The sequence below is a fragment of the Chelon labrosus genome, assembly GCF_963514085.1.
Source record: "Chelon labrosus genome assembly, chromosome: 17".
Taxonomy (NCBI): domain Eukaryota; kingdom Metazoa; phylum Chordata; class Actinopteri; order Mugiliformes; family Mugilidae; genus Chelon; species Chelon labrosus.
The window spans coordinates 6,089,169-6,107,046 of record NC_140350.1 but is presented as its reverse complement, the minus strand read 5'-3'; the positions used below and the strand labels follow the sequence as shown (position 1 = coordinate 6,107,046).

The window sequence follows — 17,878 nt, the reverse complement described above, 5'->3', positions numbered from 1 at the left end:
CTCTGGCGGACACAGTGTTTTCCTTTTCCAGCACACTTAACCCAACATCTTGAGTCAGGGCACGGTCATCACCAGCTAATCCTTCTATGAATTCATCTCTGACATTTGGACACTGCTCTCATTATTGGTAAATTCATTTCTGACTAAACTGTAACAGGCAGACAGCATGGGGGAGATGAATGGATGCGGGTGGAGTTGGAGGATGATTCACTGTGGGGTAGACCCAGACAGCTGACACGTGTGACTGGATTTATTTACTGTTTCAAGATGTTTTCAGAAAGCAACAGAATTTCTACCAGCATGTGTGGAACGATTCATGTCCGCCACAGGAAAATAAATCACTTTAAGAGGAACACATTCAATGAAAATGCCTCGTCAAAGTGGTCTTTATCTTAACACACAGAGCTGTGACATGCAAAGACACTGACAAATCCGTTTATAGCAGTCGTGGAGAATCACCACTCTGCTCCTGTGCCTTTTATAACTTGGGACACCGTTACTTTTTTCCGTGCACGCACGCACGGACGTCGTGAGCGCGCATGCTCCCACAGCACCGCACATTTCTCCTGAATTGCACATTTGATACCCCGAGAAGCTACGCATTATGTGTAGCAACTGGGCGCAGCGCATTTTCTGAATCCGGTTCCGGCGTGGCGACGACACCGATGTCCGTGCCCACAGACTGATCACAGGGCTTTTACCCGAACAGCACTGAATTGTAGCAGCTGAGAGGCGGATGCGGAGCGAGGGTTGCCAAACCCAAAGGATTTCTCACGATTCCCGGACTAGAATGCTCATCTATATGTGTCCCCATGAACGGATGACCACCTCTAAACAAACCTATACTGAAAACTTTCAGCTCTCCATTTGACGCGGGGGTGTTATTGAGATTTTTTTTTAATAATCTGGTCCAAGAGCAGACATCATGCAGGTGCAAACTGTGGGCCAACGTTACTGAAATGACTTGCTCGGCGCTGACGCGTTTCGTTGTGCCATGCCAACCCCGCATTGTCAGATGCCATTTTACTCTGCGTTACCCCAGCGTCTGGAATTCCAACATACTGGGCCTGTTGTGTAATTAGAAGTTCGTGAGGCTGTAGCAAACTAGCTGGTGCAATGAGAAGCTACGCTGTCCACGACATTGTGCGCAATTTGTGCTGAAGCTTATGGGTCCTGCGTACTCTAGCTCCCGGCTTCCACTTGGAGAGGTGTGCTGCGGGGGTACGGCGCACTGGCTGTCGGCTTCACATCTGGACCGCCTGGCTACTGTCATCTGCGGCCTGTTCGGACCGTGCACTCCCTGAACTTGTATGTTTGAGGGGAACTGACTGAGATCGCCTCGGATGGTGTGGTTTTAGGGAGAAGGGGTGAATATTATCTGTGATCCACTGGAACACTGTGGTCCAAAGCTAGACTGGCTGACGACTCAAGGCAAAACGCTTATCCAGCCATGGATTTTGCGTAGCGAAGTCGCGCATTTTTAAAGGCAACGCTAGGGTGACATTGCAGTCTTCTCGTTACATCGGGTATTTCGTCGTCCGACAAAAAAAATAAAAAAATTAAAAAAAAAAGAGTGAAAGTGGAGTATTGTCCGTCGTACGTATCAACGCAGTGGGATTTCTACGTCTGGTCGGCGTTCCCCCCCACCCTTCCCGCGGTGACGGTTATGGGTCGGAAGCGGTGTGTCGGTGCAGATTGTTCCAAGATGGCGGCCGGGTGCTGCGGGGTGAAGAAGCAGAAACTGTCGGGATCGCCCGGGTCGGGGGGTCCCGGCGGGGTGGGGGCGGGAAGCGGGGTGGCAGGAACCGGACATTGTGGCTCGGAGTTGGGGATTGGCTCCTCCGCGACAGTTGCAGCAGCGGCGAACGTGAGCAGAGCTAACGGCCTGGGGGGACCCGGGGGTAACGTTAGCGGCAGCAGTAGTAGTGGTAGCAGCGGCACAAACGCTCTGTCCCCAGCCCCGGCCGGTTACACTACATCCGGCCTCTCCCCGAATCTTAGCCCAGGACCTGGTTCGGGAAGTGGAGGCAGAAAAATGGTCGTCTCAGCGGAGATGTGCTGCTTCTGTTTTGACGTGCTTTATTGCCATCTGTACGGATACCAACCTCCGAGAACACCCAGGTTTACAAATGATCCCTAGTGAGTATTTCTGTCTTTTGTTGTTTTGCTGCATGTCAAAGCTAACTGTTGTAGTCTCCCAATAATTGCCTGGAGCAGCACTCTTGGTGGGTTTAGCTTCGGGTTCTGCTTCAGTGTTAGGATCACAAACTGTCACATTGAACCTGCATTTAGTTCTCATAATTATAACACGAAAAGCGCTCGATAAGAGCTTAAATTGGCCAAGTTGGAACTGGGGCCTTGTCGAAAAGACTATCTGCACTGGCCTGCAAATAAACTAGCCGAACACAAACGTTAACCAGATTTAGACAATATGTTCATTAAGCTATAGTTTATATATCAATGACTGATGTGGCATCCATGTCACTTTTAGATTTCCCGTCCGTACTTGGCGAAAAAACTGTTTTCGATACTGTCGGTCCAACTCGAACAACACCAGCTAACGTTAGCTTTGGGGGTTTGCTACTAGCGTTAGCTTAAGTCAGCTAGCCGCCAACATTAAAAAGAAAAGAGGGTGGAACGAAAATACCAGCAGTTTGTTAACTATCGGTTTATTAGCACTACATTCACTGGGTAGGACAGGCAGTTTAAGGCGTAATGATACAAAGGTTAGTGTCAGTATTCGTAATCTTTTGCATTACCTTCAATGAACTCTGGTTTGCCACATACTAGGTTTAGCTTCGGTAGCTATAAGCTACATTAGCCTCGGAAAGAAGCATTAATGGGCTTCTGTAAATTAATTTAATGGCAGATGTTTTCACAGTCTCGCTGGTATCAAAACAATATAACAGTTGAGATTACTGGCTTTTTTTACAACAGTTTTTGTTGTGTATGGGTGACAGCACTGTCGAATTCAGAAGAAATTACAACTGAGTTTAGCTTCAACTAACAAAGAAAAAATGGTTGTTGCTAAGTACTTAGCAGCCCTAAGCTTTGCTTAATTCAACTAGCGTTAAAGGAAGAGTAGTGACAGTATTAAAAAAACAACCAAACAAACGACGTTTGACCATTTGAAGAATTTGCTTTATTATATCGGAATGGCTCAAATAAATGTTTTTGAATGTATATTTTCTTCCTGGAACTGCACTCCTTCGCCCTCCACCGAAACATTTTGTCCGCTCCTTATATACGACCGTTGTAATGTGATATAGCTTGTGACTTTGCGGCCGTTTTACTCTCACGTTGAAGCTGTAAAATGAATGTTTGCACTGGCATCCATCGCTAAAAGCTCAAGTGTACTGGCCTGAACTCGTTAAAACTTATTGACACGGATTAGCGTTTTAAAAATAATAATGGTAATAGTAAATACTCAAATGAGTTGCAGTATTGTGTTGTTTTCTAGTGTCATGTGATACTTAACAGAGAAAGGCATTCTTAGACTCTACAATACACGGTTGCATACAAGTTAAATGCTTGTGGGGGCCCTAAATGGTGTTTATTATGTAAAGAGGTCCATTTGGACAGTGGTTAACACCGTACCTTTTTTCTGCTTATAATAGAGGCCATGTTGTTTATTGAGTCAGTTGAAATGCTGCTTAACAACCAATCAAAACCTATAGTGATGTGGTAATCGCTTAATAACACTAGCCTAACTAAATGCATGTCAGAAAATCAGGAATCCACACAACTCTCCCAATCTTGCTTATTACTAGCCTTGCAAGCCAGATAAGTGTTTCTACTAATAAGACACAAAGAAAAAAACATTTGGCATGTCCCTGAATTAGACTTTCGGCAGAATGCAAATTGGGTGTGCCCCCATTGGTTGGTTAATTTTAAAATGCCTTTGGGGACCCCTGGCCAGTGTCCATGCTGACCGCTAAACCCGCGTAAACACTAACCAACATCATTTGGGTAATCAGGATGAGTGCTTCGTTGCAAGAGGGTGTGAAGACTTAAAATGCCTTGTCTGTAGTAGGGTGGAGATTTTCTCAATCCCCTGTTACGTGGGCTTTTTGTGACAAGTCAACTGTTGAGCTCATATGTAGCTTAATAAAAGTGAGTGCTTGTTGTTGACTTAATATATAAAATATTTCTATTTTCTACACCTGAACAAATTTACTGATGGGAACATGCCACATTTAAACCACTAGAGAGTCCAATCCCATTTGAATTTACCTCCAGTCTGTTGGTCTTAAATGCTGAACACTGGGTTTGGGCCTGACTTTCATAACATGCAACCAGGGTCTAAGCCCAACCAACAGCTCATAGCTTGGAATGTCACGAGCTAATGCCCACCAAATGCGAAATCTCCCACAGGTTTGAGAAACTCATGCTTATGGGGTGTAGTGTCCTCAACACGTCCTTCACTTGGGGCCATTGTCAGATTGAATTATTGAAATGGTCTGACTAGCTGCAACATTTGATATTGACCCAGTGCTCTGCAAAGAGCCTCAGATTTTGACGACTTTGTCGCATTTGACACAAGACAGTACAACAACAATTTATAGGTAATCTGTGGAACATCTGCCATTTAATTTATTTAGTCATTATAGTTCTGTATTCCCATTTCACAAATAATTCTCAACACCATTAGACAGTTTTTGTTATGTGTAGTCTATTTGCCGAAAGTATTTAATAGAAACAGTTTTAAATGTATGAAACAATCAAGAGTTTACAGTATTTATTTTAATATAAAAAGCTCAAGACAGTAAGCATTAAACAAAACTATTTACAAATGAGTATCAAGAGTTGAGTATGATTATTTTTCCCTGTCGTTTGATTTTTCAAACGATTTTTTCCCCAAAGAATTAATAAATAACTAAAGTGATGTTGCGACAGTGTGAACGTGTCATGCTGAATTTCGATTCAGTCAGTACTTGTAAAATTGGACTTGTGCTTAAAAATTTTATCTGCAGCCCTGCACTGAGATGTGACGTGGCATGTGGTGACAAGACCAAAGGTGGTCATGTGACAACAAATCGATAAACCAGATTGACATAACACTGTGAAGATTCAAATAACTAAAAAAAAAACTCTGTGAAGCCTTAGGAAAACAGTTGCAACAAAGCTTGAAGTACGTTATGCAGTCAGTGCAGATGTAAATTTATTAGAATTGAAGGCTATTGTTTTTGTTGGAGATGACTCAAATGTGTCCAATGTAGAAAGGGTGTTGGTTGTTATTTACATATTACTGCCTGTCTATCATGCCTTGTTTTGTAAAAGCCTGATGCACCACAATGCCTCCCAATTGTTTTTCATATCGCTTAAGTCAATAAACATTTTTTGACAGCAGGTTTATGGTATTTTATTATTGTCATTCACATTCTCCATTGTGTGATCAGTTTGCTTGATTAGTCTTTAAACATGAAAGCTGGAAAATGCAACTACATTAAAAAGGTTGGAAAAACTGAAAGAAAAAGATTTCATGGGTGAACAGATGGCCCAATGCTATGAACAAAAGCCTGCAGTATTTGATGAAAACTGATCCATCTTGATGTGAAAGACCATACACCCCCACTCTGGCAAACTAGCCAAAATAACTAAGCAATATGTGCTGGTAACCAACTTTAATACATTACACAAATATACATCTGGTGTGCATGTTACTTAATGCTTCTGTTCTTTCCTGTTTTTCAGCCCGCTGTTTGTCACATGGAAAATAGGCAGAGACAAGCGGTTGAGGGGTTGTATAGGTACATTTTCTGCCATGAATCTGCACTCAGGACTCAGGGAGTACACCCTAACCAGGTGAGCAACAATCCTGACTCATTTGTCTATGTATCACAGTTGTAGACCAGGTGCTGCAACTGAGCAAGATTGCATTGAAACAGCACAAAACCCTTTTGAAATGAAAGCGAACAAGGACCAGTTCAGAATCAAGAGCACTAACACTGGAAACATTATACAAACAGTAAATTGTACACTTTAGTTGTGTAGATTTCTCAAATGATGTGTGGAACCTGTTGTTCCAAGGTTCTAGGTGTTCAAGAAGAGAACATCTTGAAATCTGTTCAGTGAAGGTTTTCAGTTGAAATCTATTATAAAAAGAGAAATGCTGTATATCCTAATAAAAACAGAGAGGCTTTCCTTTTGAAGACGAATCAATTCTGTTAATATACTATGTACTTTGTGTGTTGTCTGACTTTGTTGTTGAATGCCAATTGGACTGCTTGACTTTGGTGGACAATCTTCTGCTTTAGTGTGTCAATAAAAAATATATTTTTATTATAGACTTATAGCGAAATATCTCAGTGAGGTAATTATATGCTGTTTAAAGGAATTAAACAAACAACAGAGTACTGACCGGATAAAAACGTACTGGAATGATTGAACATTTGTCAGTGCCTTCTTAAAACAGGTGCTAATAAACAGCAGCATAATATGTAGGTTGGCCCAAAATGGTGTACTGAACATGAAATTTAATGGGACAAAAATGGGAAAGGGATAGTCAAAGTAAAAAAAATAAATAAATAAATGTGAGGTTGAGGTGACAGTTTAATTTAAAATCTTCGCCATGAGCGAACACAGTAAGACACAAAGTGTGCAGCAGATGAAAGACCTATCAAGCTGACTTGGTCAGAACTGGTGGTCTCATGTACAAACAGATTTTTATCCCTCTTTGGTCCCAAATTCTTTCTGCAGCATGGCAAGGACCCCAAACATACCACCAGAGTCATAAAGAACTGCAGCAGATGGTATGGCCCCCACAGAGCCCAGATCTCAACATCTTCAAGTCAGTCAGTCTATGGTTACCTGAACAGACAGAAGCAGTTGAAACAAACTAAATCCACTGAAGAACTGTTACCTGCCAAGTACCTTGAAAAACAGGCAAATATTGGTTTGATTTTTCAAATGTTTTTTGTTTGCTGCACTTTGTATAAAGGTAATTAATAAAGCGTACATTAGCAGCCTTGAGTCTGTAAGCTGCATGTTACAAGGGCAGTAAAAAAAACTGATTCTGTCCTAGTAAACGGGACCTTCTGTAAACACCTGGTGGGGAAATGCCTTCTCTTGCATTTCCTGACCTGTATCCAGCCACAGCTGACATGTAAACACACACTATGTATGCAATTGTGTGTACACACACACATTACAAACAGCATTAAACTGCGGTGGCAAGCCATCATCAGAGGTCATGCTACGAGAATGCCAGCCTCTGTATGTCCGTGGGACAACCAGATTAGTGGGAATTTTGACTGAGAATTTTCCTATAATGAGGAGAAGGGTTATTGGAGTGCATTGTATTAAGCGCTGCTGTGTCTGTTTCATACTAACACTGAGAAGTCAGGCATTTTAAAATCCTACACATAGTAATCAGCCCTTTAAAACTTGATTGAGATGACCGTTTTCTGAAATCGGCTCTCCTAATACTCATTTTCTTTGTTTATTCTGTCTGCAGTGCCCTTAAAGACAGCCGCTTCCCCCCTATGACAAGGGATGAGCTGCCTCGCCTCTTCTGCTCAGTGTCTCTTCTCACCAACTTTGAAGACGTCGGTGATTATCTTGACTGGGAGGTAAGAGACGTGCTCTGCTAGAACGCGGCTGAGCGCAGTGATTGCCCCGACACTTAAAATAATAACTTTTGTCATACCTTACAGCTTCAGTGCTAATTCAGAGCTGTCTCACACTTTCTGCTATAAATACACACCAGTGTGTACACAATTCTGTGTGGTTTTCACATTGTACCACTTGAAGGCATAACCAGTATTATTCTTAAAACTGAAAAAGTAATATGTATGTCATCATTAGGAGGGAGAATCTTATGGGATACTAATAGCTTTGCATGTCAGAAATTGTGCTTCAAATTAAATTAGTAATTTTTGCAATTAGGATTTTTGGCTTTGAAAATGAAATGAGTTTGATTGGGTGCTCTGTATTAAGTGTGGGTTTTCTGGTACAGCAAAAGATGAAAGATGTGTATCAGCCATCCTCTATGAAAGGAAATGGGAATTAGAGCTACAGTTCCATTATTACTTTTTAATTGTAACCCCTATTTCATCTAGAACTTTCAGAATTAACGAAAAATGTATCTATTACACCTCTTTTAACATGATTGAATCCAATGGAATAGTGAAAATAAACTGGAGAGCCTACCACATAGTACATTAGTTTTGGAAACTGCCTCACAGTAGCGTTTCAGAGTCATGACTTGCTGTGTTTGAACATATTCTTTGTTGCGCCTGTCTTGGACTCTAGGTGGGTGTTCACGGTATTAGGATAGAGTTTTTCAATGAAAAAGGATCAAAACGCACCGCCACCTACCTACCAGAGGTTGCAAAGGAGCAAGGTGGGATTTTTTTTCTGTCTCTCTAACAATCCAGCATGATCTCCTTCTAATAAAAACAGTGGGCATGTGTGGATATACAGAATTGTTTTAAGAGATCTTACTACTTCTTTCTTCTTTTTTTTTTTATTTAGGTTGGGACCACATTCAAACCATAGATTCCTTACTACGAAAGGGAGGTTACAAAGCTCCCATCACAAACGACTTCAGGAAGACCATTAAGTTAACCAGGTAAGATAACATTTATTGGATTAAATTGTCTGTGCTGATGCATTAATGTCACTTTCATTTAGATATTTTTACCTGATGGGAGCCAGGCCACACAATACTGACAGAACAGGGCTCTGTAAAGCTGACAGGAAACTTAGAAGAAGTCTGTGACCAGATATGGTCATCCTCTTGAGATTGTTCCTCAGTCTTAGTCAGTGGATTCTGCGTGTGTATAAAGTCACATAAAACCTGCGGAAGATGTGTAAGAAAAAAATAAATAATAATAAGTGATGCCACTGGAATAGGAGCTGAACACTGAAGACCTGGACTCACCAAAATGACTTAAAAGAACTAGCAGCGACAAAGGCTAACTGTGGTGTCGCCTCGTGCTGTCTTTGTCTGGGCCATGTATAAAGTTGCACTTGAACGCACCGCAAAAACTAAACTAGCATGTTCCGTACCTGCGCTATGGCAAAATAACTCTCCATACCAGCAGGTGGCAGTAGTCTCTATTCAGCATTTAAAAAGGGGAACCAGAAGCGCTAGGACTTGCTGGGAAGCCTCTCTTGAATCATGCATATCAGTTGGTGTACGGTTTCTTCATTCCAGATGGCCACGTCATTGAAAATATTTGCATAGTGGAGTGATGAAAAACCAGAAGACCCTTCTGTGTCCCCTCCTGACTTTGTCGTTTGTTTGCTCTCGTCACTTCCGTTTCTCTTCTCGTGCACTGGTTTGCTTAGCTGAACAGCCAATAAATGACTGATTCCACATGCTCAGTGGGCCACACCGACGCCAACAGGGGTCCGACTAGTGCCAACAGGCGACCATCGGCCTGGAGTCTCACAGCTCTTAAAGTTGGAAAGTGAAGGGAGAAATCAGTTGGTGCGGAGGTAAACAGAAGTGATTTTACCAGACCTTTGTTTTATCCAGAGGCTACATTAGCTTCCTTTAGCATAACAGACCTACACCTCAAAAGAAACTTGAGTTGCATTGTGGGTTATGTAGGAGCCAGGTTGAGCAAAGAAGCCGTCTCTGGTTTTGTTACATCGTTCTTTGAGGGCTTTTATGTGTTTCATTAGTGCCCATAATCACAGCTCGCCTAAGCCAGGATTTCACTCAGCTAACCTTCACTAACACACCTGTTCTCGTTCCTAGGTACCGTAGCGAGAAGATGACGATGGGTTATGCAGAGTACATCGCCCACCGCCAGCACCATCACTACCAGAATGGCATCGGGCACCCTCTACCACCCTACAACCATTATTCCTGACAGCGAGCCGCATGACCAATCATTGGACCTCTCCGCGGACCTTTTCCCAGGAGAGCCCGCCCCCTCCTGGTCTAGCTATTTCTACTACTGTACCATTTTATGATGATAGTTTCCGTTGCCATGCTGGCCGTCTCCCAGACGTTGACATGGCAACGGGTGGCAACGAAGCATCATTTGATCATGGCAAGAAATCCACACGTTTCTTTTTCTTTGCCTGTGGTTAAGTTTTTGCAGCATATGTATACCTATATCTATAACCCCCTTCATTCATATTTTTGAAAATTAAACAAATATTAGATTTTATTAATCCTTTCAGCAAACCTAATCAGGTGTTTGATTCTGTGGATGGAAGGAAGTCTCTTACAGTGGATTAGTCTTGCGCTTACAATGTTTAGGCTTTGCTACAATTTTACATTTACTAAGACAATTTTTCTTTTTTCCTTATTTTCTTTACATTACTATCAAGACATGTAACACCATGTAGCAAGGCAACTGCAGTTCTCAAAGGCTGTGTCGTCTCTACTCTTGATTCCTCTCAAAAAAATTGAGCGTTGAGGTTGTTTTCGCCTTGTAAACTCTTGTAGTGTTGTAGTTGGAACTATGTATGAGGATATGTATACTCCAAAGTATAGATAGTAGGATTGTGAAGCCCTTTGACCAGCCTTTGCTGGTAGTGTTTATTGATTGGGCTCACAATTGTGTGTGTGTGTGTGTGTGTGTGTGTGTGTATTTCTGTGTGTGGATATAGACATTGGTCTGCCACAAGATAAAACCCGGTAGATTAAATTAGAAATTGGATTTTACCTAAAGATTCCCTTCAGATAATTTTGGAACCTGCCCCCTCACCCTCCTCTGAGTATTTGTCGTGTTTAGTGGTGGAACCTTTAACTTTTTCAAATTTAAGGTAATTGCGGAGGAAGCCATTTGTCAGGAGATAATCATGTCCGTGCAGGTGATTTGTTAACTTTGTAACTTGAGCTACAAGAGAATCTGATTTCCCCGTATTGGAGAGGGGGAGCAGGCGTAACAACAGGTCCCTAGGAAAAAATAAATGCATGAACAGTGCTTACACTTAAATTTAAAGTGTCTGTTAGTTTATGAGTTTACTGGCAGGGAGTCACTCGACAGGGACGTATTATACCTACTTAAAGCCATATTCTCTTTTTATTCCACACTTGTGTCGTTCAGCTCGAAGTGTTTGCATTAGGTAACCTCTGGTAGATGTGTTGCGTGTTCGGCCTCTGAATGCAAACGTACGGCAGCCGGCCTCGGGCCAGGCTGCATCACTGAATGCTCGTCAAACCCGGCGTTTTCAGCCATTTGTCGGATGTCTTGTATATGTCGCCCGTGTCGTCGTGGAAACATTGTCTTGCCTTTTCAGATTATAGCTAACCATTGTCACTCGTCCACAAAGAAAGATGTATTAAAATAGTCATTTTTAAATGATGACTGCTACTTGACGCACAGAGGAAGTGATCATACATGTTTGTGTCATTTAGAAGTGCATGTCATAGTGCTGTTTAGGAAAAAAAAAAAAAAGAAGCCGTGGCAGTAATGCAGCGAGTTTAGTTGTTGAAACCGCACTACCACCGTTCTCCTCTAATGCTCTGCTCTTCAGTGAGATCCCGTTGACTTGTGTGTGTGTGTGTGTGTGTGTGTGTGTGTGTGTGTCCTCGGCACAGGGAATGTTTTGATCCGTGGTCTGTTTTGTCAGCTGTTTGGCACTAAATTGCAGCAAACACAGTTGAATTAGTCGGAGCAGATTCTCAGCATGGGGCCGGGCGGCTCCCGGTTACATATATATATATATATATATATATATAAAATAAATACAAGAAAAGCCAGGGCTTTGTAAGGACTTAAGAAGCCATTCCCCATTTAAATACTACTTGTTGTGAGTCACATCCACACACACTAGGCTAGAGGGATTTACTTTCCAGAATGTCTGAACTCTTCAAAGGGTCACCACACGATCCGTTCGTTTTGGGGTTTTAGTTTGCCAACTGGGATTTTTGAGAGGTTCTTGTTACTTGACCAACATCTTTCTTCGTAACAGCCTTTACTAACTGACAGGTTATTTTTTCTTTATGCAAAATGTCAAGGGCTTTTGGCACTCCATCCACAGTAACCCGAAATGACCCAGATTTCAGTTGTGTTGCCTTAAATGAATGATTTAATAAACGATGGACCAGGAGATGATGCTCGGGACTGTTCCTCCGCCCATATATGTCGCAGTTCCATCTTCACACCACAGCAGTATAGGAAAGGCCCTCAGAAGATGTTTTCCTCCGTTTCAGTACTAATGCGTTGTTAGGCGTGTGGTGCATCCTGTCTGCTCACATCTTACCCAGCTGGTCATTTCCACAAGCACTGCGCGTACTTCATAAACATACCCCCTTAAAACAACATCGGGCACTGTGTTGCTATTTCCCCTAATGTTTAAACCCCGGGGAGGAAAGTGTTATGTCTTTAGGAAAATGCACCCAGACCTGAATTACACACTACACAAAGGAGAGGAACAGTCAAGGATTCATTTCCTGGTCCATTGAATACAGCACAACCTGAATTTTTCTGCTGCAAAACCAAATTGACCATGCTCTTTTACATATATGTCTTTGTATACACATGCAATGTATTTGGTTGCATGTATGTATGAGTATGAGACCTATGGTTTTTATCCATGATATGCTTGATCTATGGCTTAGACACTCTTATTAACCATTAAGAGATTTAAAAGACAAATATGGTGCTATCGGACCTCATATTGGGGTGGTCACAGTTCGTGACTGGTCATGCGGACTCATCGATCATATCATACTTAAGATGTTACATGTAAGGTTTTCTCTTTAGTACACTGCTGTGAAATGAGTCGTGACGGCACATTTTTGGCGCTGAAGGATGACCGTCACGAACAGTAGCCCCACGAACATCTGCTTTCGTTTTGTTCAATGTGGGCGATTTTGGGATCAATTCCCTATGGGAAAAACACGGAAGTGATAATGAGGAATTCCCAGCTGCAACATGTCATAGGAGCTATGGAATGTACTGTTAGTGGTCGTTATTACAACTTAACAGCGATATATTAAGAGAAAATCCTACATGTGTTAACCTTTACTATCCTTGATATATGCAGATCTGTTCAACAGGTGTTTATTTTTTTTTTTTCCTACCAGTGCAAGTCAACACCCATGCAGGTTTGAAAGGACAAGAAGTCACACGACAACCTCCTCCCCCCCCCCCCTCACTAACCTCCTTACTCCCTACACTGTGGCCCAACCTCATGGCCTAGTCTGTCAAGGTGTGATGCGTGTCGTTCAGTAGGTGGTGGCAGTAGTAATAGTATAGTAGTAGTAGTACAAGTGGTCGTTGTCTCTCCTGGAAGATCGGATGCTGTTTTTATTACGGAGCACATCCTCAGTTTTCCTCCTAGCTGCTGAATCGTTTGACCTCCTCTGAAAGGGCAGTGAAAGGTCCCGTCGTCGAGGCTCTCGCGGCCTCTTTTAAACCACGCTGATGGCGAGCATCTCCTAGATACGGGACGAAGAGTTTTAACGCAGAACGCGCAGAATACGATCCCGCTTCTGTACGGATTTAAGTGTTTAAAGCATTGATACCTCATGGGACATTATGGAACGACATTAGTAGTTCATTGTAGCAGATTGTGTTTTGGTTCCATACCAGGGTTAGAGTTCAGCCTCAGCATTCCTTGTGCGGTCATTCTCATGTTTCGTGGAATGCTCAAGCTCGTGTTACCTTCGTATGTCTGACTGAACCAAAGATGCCAGCGGCCATGCCCAAATGCTGCTCTTCAGGCCTGGCTTCCTGTCCTTCCAAAAAACACCCCTGCAATTGACAAAATGTTCTTTTATGTCTTTTTTTTTTTTTTTTGTGCGATTTCTCAACTGTCTTGACTTATGAAGCAACCCAGTTCTTCAATGAATTTTCATTGAGTCTATCTATGAAGCCGTACATGGCATCAAGGATGGTAAAAGTGGTTGCAAATTGTTGTTACTTGTTTTGTTTATTATTATTAGTATTATTATTATTGCTATAATTTTCAAAAATGAAAATCCCATGGTGTGCCTCCTAGCTTTATGGGTTTATAAATGTTTTTTTCCCTAAAGACCAGCAGTTATACTTTGTATAAAAGATGGATTTTTCCTTATTTTTTATGCCATTAAAGATGAAAAAGCCTGTTTTCTTTACTCTGGACCCAGTAGCTGCACTGGTTATACAATCGCACTGATAGATGAGTAAAAAAAAAAAAAAAGAATAAGTGAATCAATAATAATAATAATGATAATGACAAATGAAATAAGAACTCCAATAAACTTGTGTTTGAAACTTTTATTATAAAAAAATTACATAAAAAAAAACAAAAATAAAAAAAGAAAATGACTGTTTTTGTACATCAAAATAAATTCTTTTCAAAAGAATATTTTGGATCTAGTTTCAAAATTATTTTAGTGGTTTTCTATGTTCTGAATTTTTGAGACACTGACTTCGAAGACGTGTCACTGTACAAAATGACTTTTTTCCGTTGCAGTGGCCTGATGGGCTGGGAGGGTTGCCTGGTGTAACTCCTCATACCAACTTTTATTTCTTTTCTTTTTTTTCCTTTCCATTTTGGATCTTTTTTTTTCTCTCTCTCCTCTGCTTTAGTAACTTGAAAAATGTTGATGGAATAATATGAACTGGGAACTTCAAATCCATCCCCCCTGTAGAGCTAGACCCCCACCTCCTTTCCTATTGAATTGCTGTTAGTGTGACGAGACTTGAAACGGGCATTTATTATAATAGTATGACTCCAAAAGAAAAAAAATAAATAAATGAACACACAAAAAAAAAAAAAATTTGCAAAAACTTGCAAAATAAAAGTGTGGGGAGGGTTGAAAGAATATATATAGATGGGTTATCTGAGTATGTAAGCAATGGCTGTGAAGATAATGTAGTTTTAAACATTGTTATTACCTTTTAAAATCATTTATTCAATAAAAAATACAAAATCAACTGAAAAGAGAACGCGTGTCATTCTGTTGTGTTGCAGCACCCACAGCTCAGCTATTACAGAAAACACTATTCACGCCGGATTGTCTTTTCAGAATAAGAGTATTATATTAGTGTGTCACATATATAGATAACACCAAATCAGTTTCAGCCACCAATCAGCCATTACGACCACTGACAGGTGAAATGAGTGATGCTGATCATCTCGTTGTCATGGCACCTTGTCAGTGGGTGGGATAAATTTGTCAGTAAGTCAACATTTTGTTCTCAAAGTGGATGTTCGAAGCAGGAAAAAAAAAACTATTGGAAAGACTGGGCCACTTTGGCAAAGGTAGAGCATCTCCAAAACTAGTTCTCGTGGAGTGTTGCTAGCCTACAGTAGTCAGCACCTATCAAAAACCATGGCGGCCCCTCCTCTTCAGAGGCTCTAGTCCATGCCTTGACGGGTCAGGGCTGTATTGGAGGCAGAAATCACTAGGCATGTGGTCATAATGTTATGGCGGATCAGTTTGTTCGGTCACTTGTAATGAGCACGTCTTTTGATTGGCACAATCCCGCTGAAGAATGCGTCGCCGTGTGGTCTTGCTGCAGCCTAAACACAGGATGGAGAGCCAGTTTTACCGTCAGCTCTCAGAAAACTCTCCAATTAGCTTCTTGAAAGACAGAAGTCGCAGGCAAACAGAGAAGACGTGACCAGTGGACCAGTCCTGCTGGAGTCATTTAATAGCATGCGCTGATGTTTTCGTGCTTTTCCACAATTATCTTAAATGACTTCGGGCATTGCACGCGTTGATTATGTTTGGACTGGCAGTGGAGCATGCTGGGTACACGCTGTGGCCGTGGGCTTTAATGAAGACTTGATTTTCTGGCTCCAGTAACTGATAGAGGCGGCCTGGATTGACCCAAAACGGGGCTCATGTTCATCTTTTATTCTTGAGAAAACTGGGCATTCTTACCGCACAGTCTTTGTTCTGGTAACAAACCCAGTTTCTGCGGCCATGTTTAGCTCCCTGTCTCGCATGGAGGTCGTGGCCGCGCCTTGGAAAACGGATCCTCCCGTGCTTGGCCTGCCTTTCGGCCCGTTCCTCCGCCGAAACCACTCAGCGCGGTTCAGGAGCAGTCTGGGCAGGTGTATCTGAAAATACTTTGCTGCTTGTTACATGATAGTCGTGGGCAAAGTGCTCAGAGGCAGTCGAGTGGTTGAGCCTGCAGTCTGTGTGTAACCAAACATGAACCCAGCACTGGCCTGAGATCAAATTCAACCAGCACTTTGCTTTGTCTCTCGAGCCCGGCACTGCTCTTCCATCGGTCTGAATAAGTGATGCTGAGGAGTGAACTTAAAAGTGTTGCTGTTAAAGCAGTTTACACCTCCACTTTATTTCATCAGGGACTTATATTTGCCTTCCTTGCCGTATGAGTTATAAATCCTCCTTGCTGCCGCGCCGGCTGATCGACCTCCTCTCCTGACTTCAATCATGAGGTACCACAATCCTGTGAAATCTCTCTCTCCAGCTCACTTCAGCCGATGCGCTGCACTTAGAGCTTTTTTCCCAGTCTGGCCTCAGCAATGAACGCTGAACCACAGCACACTGACAAAAGAGCCCATATGAGTCAGCTAGCAACTCAGTACAAAGGAGTTTTGCAGAATACTTCAAGGTTTTATTATCTTACAACTAAGACGTTTGACATTTCAAGGAGAAACAAGGTTTAGTTGAGGTACTGCAGAGCGATAGCTGAGAACGGTGGTACCACTCTCTCATGTCTGTCAGTTAAATGCAAAGCTGGAAGCCGGTTAGCTTAGCATAAAGACAGAAGAGACTGGCTCTGTCCAAATGTAATGAAAAAAAAAAAAAGCACCTCTCAGATCAGCTACTGTGGAATCATGGAGGCAGGGGAAAGAATTTTTCAAACTAAGCCCCGTCATCCTCCGCATCACCCACCCTTTAAGCTGATAGCAGCGCAGTGAGGCTCAGATAAGGTCTAGGCCACATACTCTATACAGTGTTTCAGATCTGCACACAATATTTTTATTTATCCTTCAAATGAGAATTTATTAGAACAAGAGAACATTTTTTGTTTACACATTGAAGTGTTTTCTTCAAGTACTTTAACTGACCTTTTGGGGTTTATAATCATATTGAGTCTATGTATGCAAAACTGAGCACGCATGGGCTGGTCTTAAACGCTGGTTCTGAAAAGGATTTTTAGAGACTGTGCCACTTTATGAAACATGAGTTGAAAGTTAGCGTAAAGCTTTGACGTTGGAGGGAATCCAAAAAAGCTGAAAGACAGACTTGCAGAGGTCTTTTTTTTTTTTTTTCCCCCACCACTAATCCAGTCAGCTTGTTCGGCTCTCCTGTTGTCTGAAATGCACTTAACCTGATCTCATGCAAAGATTGACACCAATCGCGTGCCCGTGCTCTGAATATTAAAACGATCCAGCGAATGAGTAAAGCTGCGTGTTCGCAGTGCTGAGGCTCCTTCCTCCACTGTCTCCCAGATTACTGATTACTTGTCTGACAGGCCCCAGTTTGTGCGGCCGGGGGGCTCCCTGTCCAACATTGTTGTCAGTAATGTGGGGGCACCACAGGGGACTGTCCTGTCTCCATTACTGTTCACTCATTACACTTGAAGACGATGGTTCCCCACTATCCTTCCAGTTTTTAATGATACGTTGGACAGTTCTTAACTCAATTTTAGTAGCTTCTACAATCTCCTTAGATGTTTTCTCTGCTTGATGCATGCCAGTGATTTGACCCTTCTCAAACTAACATCTTTTCCACGACCACAGGATGTGTCTTTAGACATGGTTGTTTAAGAAACGAGAAGCTAATCATTGATCAGCTGGGGTTAAATAACTTGTTCCCAGCTGAAAGATAATCACCCATGCAGTAATTATCCAATAGGAGGCTCCTACCTATTTGCTTAGTTAAATCCAGGTGGTGACTTTTTTTTTTTTTTTGGCCAGGCAGTGTATAAAAGTGTTTCACATGTCTATATAGATAAAACTGAATCTGTTGTCTGACAGATTTGAATTTGTTCTGTTT

General features: G+C 42.0%; 1 protein-coding gene across 1 annotated transcript; it reads left to right on the top strand.

The window, feature by feature from the left end:
• The first annotated feature begins 667 nt into the window (after positions 1-667).
• On the top strand, positions 668-13,940 carry ammecr1 (AMMECR nuclear protein 1). Its single transcript, XM_084564409.1, has 6 exons — positions 668-2,139; positions 5,695-5,805; positions 7,457-7,571; positions 8,254-8,344; positions 8,476-8,572; positions 9,710-13,940. Exons 1-6 carry the CDS (start codon positions 1,667-1,669, stop codon positions 9,822-9,824), a joined length of 1,002 nt encoding a protein of 333 aa, XP_084420535.1. The 5' UTR covers positions 668-1,666; the 3' UTR covers positions 9,825-13,940.
• Positions 13,941-17,878: the final 3,938 nt, after the last annotated feature.

Excerpts from the sequence above, each read along its gene's own strand:
- ammecr1 (XM_084564409.1), top strand. The coding sequence starts at position 1,667 with ATGGGTCGGAAGCGGTGTGTCGGTGCAGATTGTTCCAAGATGGCGGCC. Across the intron at positions 2,140-5,694 it reads AGGTTTACAAATGATCCCTA|CCCGCTGTTTGTCACATGGA; the intron begins GTGAGTATTTCT and ends CCTGTTTTTCAG. Across the intron at positions 7,572-8,253 it reads GTGATTATCTTGACTGGGAG|GTGGGTGTTCACGGTATTAG; the intron begins GTAAGAGACGTG and ends CTTGGACTCTAG.